An 8038-nucleotide genomic window follows, 5' to 3' on the forward strand; every position below is an offset into this window, starting at 1 on the left:
TATCTAAACTGGCTTCATATATACAGTATGTACTCAACCTATGCGAATGGCACAAATGATAACAACAGATTGTATCTGTGTAAATGTCTCCCACACAGGCAAACATACATGGTGAATTTGATCCACAAAGTCATTCTATGCTTTTCTGGGGGGATATATGAAACTCAAAATAAACAAATAAACAGGCGATCCCTAGCATTACAACAGCAAGCAAAGTAAGGACTCACAACAGTAACGACAACAGAGTTGTTTTTGCATTTTAACCTAAATATCAACTCAAAATGTACAAACTGTTCTTTCTACCTCCCATCATTCCACCGGTTGCTCTGTTCTGCTGTGAATGGATTCAGTCTAGAGGAAGACTGAGGGAGAATACCATAGAGGAAGACTGAGAGAGAATACCATAGAGGAAGACTGAGGGAGAATACCATAGAGGAAGACTGAGAGAGAATACCATAGAGGAAGACTGAGGGAGAATACCATAGAGGAAGACTGAGGGAGAATACCGTAGAGGAAGACTGAGAGAGACCACCATAGAGGAAGACTGAGAGAGAATACCATAGAGGAAGACTGAGAGAGAATACCATAGAGGAAGACTACCGTAGAGGAAGACTGAGAGAGAATACCATAGAGGAAGACTGAGAGAGAATACCATAGAGGAAGACTACCATAGAGGAAGACTGAGGGAGAATACCATAGAGGAAGACTGAGAGAGAATACCATAGAGGAAGACTGAGAGAGAATACCATAGAAGAAGACTACCATAGAGGAAGACTGAGGGAGAATACCATAGAGGAAGACTACCATAGAGGAAGACTGAGGAGAATACCATAGAGGAAGACTACCATAGAGGAAGACTGAGGAGAATACCATAGAGGAAGACTACCATAGAGGAAGACTGCAGGGGAATACCATAGAGGAAGACTGAGGGAGAATACCATAGAGGAAGACTGAGGGAGAATACCATAGAGGAAGACTGAGAGAGAATACCATAGAGGAAGACTGACACAGGGCACAGGGGGCAGCATGAAAAGAAATAATAATAATAAAAATAAATTATATATTTTTTTTTATTTTTTTTTTTACTTCGCTTTGAAATATTATAGTGAAATATTTTTCACTGTTGTCGCATTTATCTTGTTGAAATCCTCCCACAGGTTCTTTTTTGTAAGTCGACTGTTTTGCACACCCCTATGACAGCTATACAGCTGTTCCCATGGTGCTCAGCTGTCAGCAGTCAGCTGGCCTCCCGCGCCCGCACGCAGTTCCCAGGTAATCACACAGTGCTGCGGTTGCATTCTGTATGTGCCGTCTTTCATGATGGCAACCCCGCTAAGAAAGTTAAAGCAAAGGAAATTCGGGCATTCCAGCCCTCGTGGACAGACGACTACGGGTTTGTGTGTCAGAAGGACCGTGCTGTGTGTACTTTATGTTTAGAAAATGTAGTTTGCAGAACGTCAGTTGTGAAACGCCATTTTGAGACGAAGCATAAAAAAAGTTTCAAAGATCAGGCAGAATCGATTAAACGTGCCGTGGCCAGGTATGGAAAGCAAGCCAGCACCCTCAAAGTGTTCACGACTGCTAAAAACCATGCAACTGAAGCAAGCTATCGCATTGCTCATTGCATTGCGAAATGTGGAAAGCCATTCACTGATGGCGAGTATATCAAGGAGGCTTTTCTCTGTAGCTCAGATGTTTTGTTTGAAGGCTTGCCAAACAAAGAGACAATCAAATCAAGGATAAAAGATATCCCCATGTCAGCTTGAAGTGTCGAGCGACGCATCAACGAAATGTCAGAAAATATCAGAGAACAGCAAACAGCTGGATTAAAAGATGCTCCGGTGTGCAGCTTAAAGTGACCAACTACAGCCCCCAGATAACAGAGCTCAGTAAAGCAAAACTGTTTGTCTGCATTGCACCCCCACCCCAACTCAGATTTAGGGTTGATACAACCATCATAATAATATTGTTAATAATAACAATAACAATAATGATGTAATAATGTATAAATTATCATTAAAAATACCTGATTATGAGGAAAAAAAATTACGATGCATGGAATATTGTTGATAAGGCACACTAACTATATTTCAAACTGGCACTTCATGTCAAAAAGGTTGCTGACCCCTGCCATAGAGGAAGACTGCAGGGGAATACCATAGAGGAAGACTGAAGGAGAATACCATAGATGAAGAATACCATAGAGGAAGACTGAAGGGGAATACCATAGATGAAGAATACCATAGAGGAAGACTGAAGGGGAATACCATAGAGGAAGACTGAAGGGACATGCCTGAAAGCTGATCAAATATTTGAAAGGTTTTTAAAACTTTTCATAATAGCACGAACCAGTGGAGACCAGTGTTGGAAAGTAATTGCTTGATTTAACTTGATGCACTGACAGAACAAATGTTTCAAACAATGTAAGCACATTGCAGGCCGTTTTTATACGGGCCAAATACAATAACAATCTATAATGGCGTTCCACCAAAGTAGGTATGACCATGAAAGAAATCCAAAGTACCCGGATACATTGGTCTGGTGTATGTAGTCGATCCATTCAAAAATATATATGGATGTTAATGAGAACATGAGCCAGTTTTAAGTGCACTTTTTGCATATAATGAAGAGTTGTCCAGGACACCAACAATATGATCAACTGTTACAGTATAAAATGGCTACTGGCCTGTTGAAAGCTAGAGTTCTAGAATTCCAAAATGGAATCCATTGTAAATGTTTGAAAACAACAGCAACAACAACAGCAGCTACTGCTACTCCTACTTCTAAATGGTAAATTTATATAGCGCTTTTATCCAAAGCGCTTTGTAATTTTTTCCTCAAATTTGTACCCATTCACTCACACATTCACACACCGACGGCAGAGGCAAACATGGAAGGTGCCAACCTGCTCATCGGGAGCAGCCCGGGAGGAGCGGGAATCGAACCGGGAACCTCCGGATTACCAGACGACTGCTCTACCTCCCACTGTCGCCTCTATTGCTACTTCTTCAGCATGCAACAGCATGTCAACCAGACCCAGAGACGACCCGTCCTTGTGTATACTTACTGGTGTACTGCCAGTACCTCCCAGTCTTTGGCCGCTCCCAGAGGTTTGGTCAGCTGCTGCAATGTACTGGGGCATATTTCAATCAGCCGACACAACAGTGACCACCCCACCTGTGGGAAGGGAAACACGACACTTTCACCAGACTGTGACCGTCTGTCACACAACACAATGCTGCTCCCTCATCATAGTCCGTGGGTTGGGTCGGTTTGGTCTTTTAGTCGACCAGGATTTTGTCATCCTCCGTCACTGGTAAGACTAGATTCAAAAGAGGTCCTTCTACATTATTGCATGTAGAAAACTCTCAAGTTTACAGATTTGTCGATGAAATCAACTAATTGATTAGTCGACAAATCGACTAAGAGTTTCTTTAGTCGAGGAGGATAGTCCTACAATGCAATCAAGCCATGAGGGATGAGGTGAGGAACATAGAAACACAGAAACAAGCAGGAAATAAGGACACTTAAGTAAACATCTAAGTGAGTTGTGTCCTGATATAAATACTGAAGGGGGGAGACAAAAACCACATTCCATACACTAGTCCCAGAAGGAACTTTGGAAATAGTAAGTGTCCACCCAAATACCAAAACACAAATTCACCTATTGGGGCCAAACAAAAGCCTTTTGATATATAACAGACCCGGTTCTGTTTAGCTCACCTTTTTACTTTCATATTGTGAGTGAGTCATACTGAAAAAATCTCACTTCTGTGCAGATAAGCCAATATATTATTGCCCGATTCTATTAATGACACTGTTTTTTTTAACTCACGATTAACTTAAAAGAATAATAATATATTTTTTTTTTTTTTTTTTACTAGACTTCACTCAGGTGTATTATTGATGCTCTCATTGATACTATGTTTGTTTCTGAAGTGTGTGTGTGTGTGTGTGTGTGTGTGTGTGTGTGTGTGTGTGTGTGTGTGTGTGTGTGTGTGTGTGTGTGTGTGTGTGTGTGTGTGTGTGAGATATATATAGAGAGAGGGGGGTGAGAGAGATGAGGAAGGGGCAAGAGAGAAAGAGAGCTAGGAGAGTGTGTGTGTGAGAGAGAGAGAGGGGAGGGGGTGTGATTACTCAGCCCTTGTGTGGGTGAATGTAACAAGTTCCTAACGTTTTGAATTTGATGCAAATTTGCAATGCATGAGGGTCATCCTTTTGTGTTAAATGGCTGCATAAAGCAAGCATTTGTTGACTCTCATGTTGATAGGAGTATTAAAACTTAGAACTTGAAAAATAACCGTTTATGGTAGATAAAAAATCAAATGAAAATAAATGCGATTAATTTGTGATTAATCGCGAGTTAACTATGGACAATCATGCGATTAATCAGATTAAATATTGTAATCGATTGACAGCACTAATATATATATATATATATATATATATATATATATATATATATATATATATATATATATATATATATATATATATATATATATATATATATATATATGGAGCAAGAGTCACACACGGCTGTAAACACTAGAGAAACCAGAGGTGTATTCTTTCATCTCAACGGAAGTGAGACTGTTTATAGTTTAGAGATTTGGGTGGCATGTGCTGCAAACAGTAGGCTACATTAGATTAGATTAGATTCAAATGTATTGTCATTGCAGAGCACAAGTACAGTACAATGAAAAGAAGTTGGCATCTAACCAGAGTGCAAATGTAACATTTTAAAGGAAAACTCCAACATTTTGGGAAATTTGCTTATTTGCCATCTACCCTGGAGTTAGACAAGAAGATACATACCTTTTTCTTCTCTGTGCATGCAGTAGGAGTAGGAAGACGTTGGGAACTAGGCTAATGGAGGAACCTACTTCCAGTGACTGACGCTAAGCTAGGCTAACGGTGCACGTCTTCCTATTCCTACTGCATGCACAGAGAAGAAAAAAGTATGTATCTTAACACTCCAACATTTTGGGAACCCTGGAGTTAGACAAGAAGATGCATACCTTTTTCTTCTCTGTGCATGCAGTAGGAGTAGGAAGACCTTTGGAACTAGGCTAATGGAGGAACCTACTTCCAGTGACTGACGCTAAGCTAGGCTAACTGGTGCATGTCTTCCTACTCCTACTGCATGCACAGAGAACAAAAAGGGTATGTATCTTCTTGTCTAACTCCAGGGTAGATGCCAAATAAGCTAATTTCCCAAAATGTTGGAGTTTTCCTTTAACAATATACAAGTGATTAAATATATATGTAAACTGATGTATGTACAGTATGATTATGCTACTGTGATACAGGGATAAATAGGTATACCCAACCACCTCCAATGTAGTTTCCCCGCCCCACCCCACCTACCCAACCTCCTCCAATGTACAGTTCCCCCTCCCACCCCACCTACCCAACCTCCTCCAATGTACAGTCCCCCCCCCCCACCCCACCTACCCAACCTCCTCCAATGTAGTTTCTTCATAAAATGTATATACTCTCTTTTTTAGACTATTTTTGTATCACAAACAGTACTGTATTTGTAAATCTGGTATGTCCTAAATGTATAGATATAGCAGTACTGTCTATCTGTATGTCATGTATGTTAAAGGGGAACTCCACTTTTTTTGGAAATTAGCTTATTTAACATCTTCCCTGGAGTTAGACAAGAAGATACATACCTTTTTTGTCTCTGTGCGTGCATTTTAGCTTTGGGAATAGACGCTCCGTTAGCATAGCTTAGCTTCATCACTGGAAGTGAGGCAGGACAGTAGCCTTACAGTGCCTTACAGTGTATTGCAAGGTCTGACATTGACCAAACTTGATATGCATGACCTTGGTGGGCTCTAGGTCAACTCCTGAAAAGGGGGTCAATGTCAGACTTTGCAATCAAAAGTTAGGGGGCTAATAACCCTTGCCATAATTTCAGTGCGCCCCCTAACTTTTGATTGCAAGGTCTGACATTGACCCCCTTTTCAGGAGTTGACCTAGAGCCCACCAAGGTCATGCATATCAAGTTTGGTCAATGTCAGACCTTGCAATACACTGTAAGGCACTGTAAGGCTACTGTCCTGCCTCACTTCCAGTGATGAAGCTAAGCTATGCTAACGGAGCGTCTATTCCCAAAGCTAAAATGCACGCACAGAGACAAAAAAGGTATGTATCTTCTTGTCTAACTCCAGGGAAGATGTTAAATAAGCTAATTTCCAAAAAAAGGTGGAGTTCCCCTTTAAGATGAATTGAAAATGGGGGACCCTGATGTAAACAAGACGAAAGTCTTTCTCTGGTCTGCATCACCTTAACAATTGTGTGTATTGAGCCGTACTGTATTGTACCCATTCTGCAATCTGTTAATAAAATGTTCAATCAATCAATCAATCAATCAATCAATCAAAACCGTGAGCCGCCACTAGGGGCAGAGTTGCTAACCTGTGACCGAGTGAATCGGGGCGGACCTTCCTACAGGCGATATAGGCGGTCGCCTAGAGCGCCACCCAGAGGGGGGCGCCAAAAACAAACAAAAAAAAATGTAAAAAAAAAAAAAAAAAAATTCTCTGTGCAGTTTTGGCGCCCCCCTCTATATCTGCAACCATTATTTTTACATAAAAAAAATTCTAACATAAGGGAAAATGAGCCAAAAATCTAAAACGGTCGGTCGGTCTGAGCCTCAGCTTTAGGTGTTCACTGCAGTCAGAACATGCTAGAGCGCTGTGCATTGATGGGTATCGGTCAAGTGTTTATAGAATTGAGCGTTGAGGAAAGAAAGACTAACGTTAGAGAACTATGAAGAGGCAAAAGCCATAAAAAAAAATTACAAAAAAAAAAATTACAAAAAAAAAAGAAAAAATCTTTTTTTTGGGGGGGGGGGGGGGGCGCAGTGGTGAATCTCGCCTAGGGCGCCAAATGTGCTAGGTCCGCCCCTGAGTGAATGAGTAAGTTAGTGAATGAGTGATGAGTTAGTGGCATAACATTGCCAGTCTGTGAGGTGTTTCGCATCTAAAAATACAAAACTCCGCAAGGGGTGAGAGAGCACCTCTGCACCCCTGAAAAGTTCAATTCGTGTAAATAGTTTACCTGCTGCACCCCTCGGCTGTTAATATATGTTGACAGCATCAACACCAGAGGCCCCTGGACGTCCTTGTCTTCAAACAGCTCTGCTGCTGCATGAAGGATCAAAAAGTGAGGGATGATGACAAATGGCTTTTCCACTGGGGACTCGACAGACACGCATTCCTCATTTAGACGCATATAATTACACACGGCTTTGCGGGTGACAACAACAAGTGTATAGCAATAGTAAATCTAGTAATAACAAGTAATCTAGTATGGTGAACAGGGACATGTATAGGCCTACTATTAAGCAAGTAAATTAACTTTGCAACAGTTGGCATGTGATGCGCGTCTGGATGTGCCCTACCACAATCAGTGTGCGCGAGGAACAGGAGGTCCTGGATGATTTGAATCAGTGTGCTCAGTTGCCTATCTTCTTGCAAGTTGTTCAACCTCACTAATAGTTTCTTCAGCCTCTCTTCGAGTTCCTCCTTGTTGACCATGGTCTCTTTTATAAATGTCGTTTTCGGACTGACGAATTGGCATGCATTTGATTCAGCTACAGACTGGCAACATTATTGTTGCAGCATAGCGTGGTAATAACAAGTCAACTAGCCATTGATACATCATCGTAATAATAACGACTATAACACACGGCAGCAGTCCCAACAACAACACTCCTGGTCTGACGGTGACATAATAATCTTCCTCCATGAAGTCATTATTTCGAGACAGATCATCATGTTCCTCTTTTTGAAGTCTTGCCCCGCCGAGATGTGCCGTTGTTTCGCTTTGAGAGCGCGTCGCTGTCCCACTCCGTCGCTCCCTTAGTATAATAATATATCATATGACTTCAGTCACAGTGAAACTTCCCGTTGAGTTTAGTTTAGTACACAACGACAACACAGCCGAGGAGGACAGTCTCAGATGTCTGGACAGTCATCACGTCAAAACAACATTCCTCCAAAACAAACCGTTCGTAAAGGTA

General features: G+C 41.4%; 1 protein-coding gene across 1 annotated transcript in view; it reads right to left on the reverse strand.

Annotated features, from left to right (window-relative positions):
• lrrk2 (leucine-rich repeat kinase 2) overlaps positions 1–8038 on the reverse strand; it is a 128134-nt gene extending 120096 nt beyond the window's left edge. The window contains exons 1-3 of the mRNA XM_084335302.1: positions 7418–8038; positions 7075–7160; positions 3068–3177 (exon numbers count right to left, since the gene is read on the reverse strand). Coding sequence (XP_084191428.1) covers positions 3068–3177; positions 7075–7160; positions 7418–7553 — 332 coding nt within the window. The 5' untranslated portion in view covers positions 7554–8038. The remainder of the gene's footprint in view (positions 1–3067; positions 3178–7074; positions 7161–7417) is intronic.

Source organism: Notolepis coatsorum (assembly GCF_963971535.1).
Source record: "Notolepis coatsorum genome assembly, chromosome: 18".
NCBI lineage: Eukaryota > Metazoa > Chordata > Actinopteri > Aulopiformes > Paralepididae > Notolepis > Notolepis coatsorum.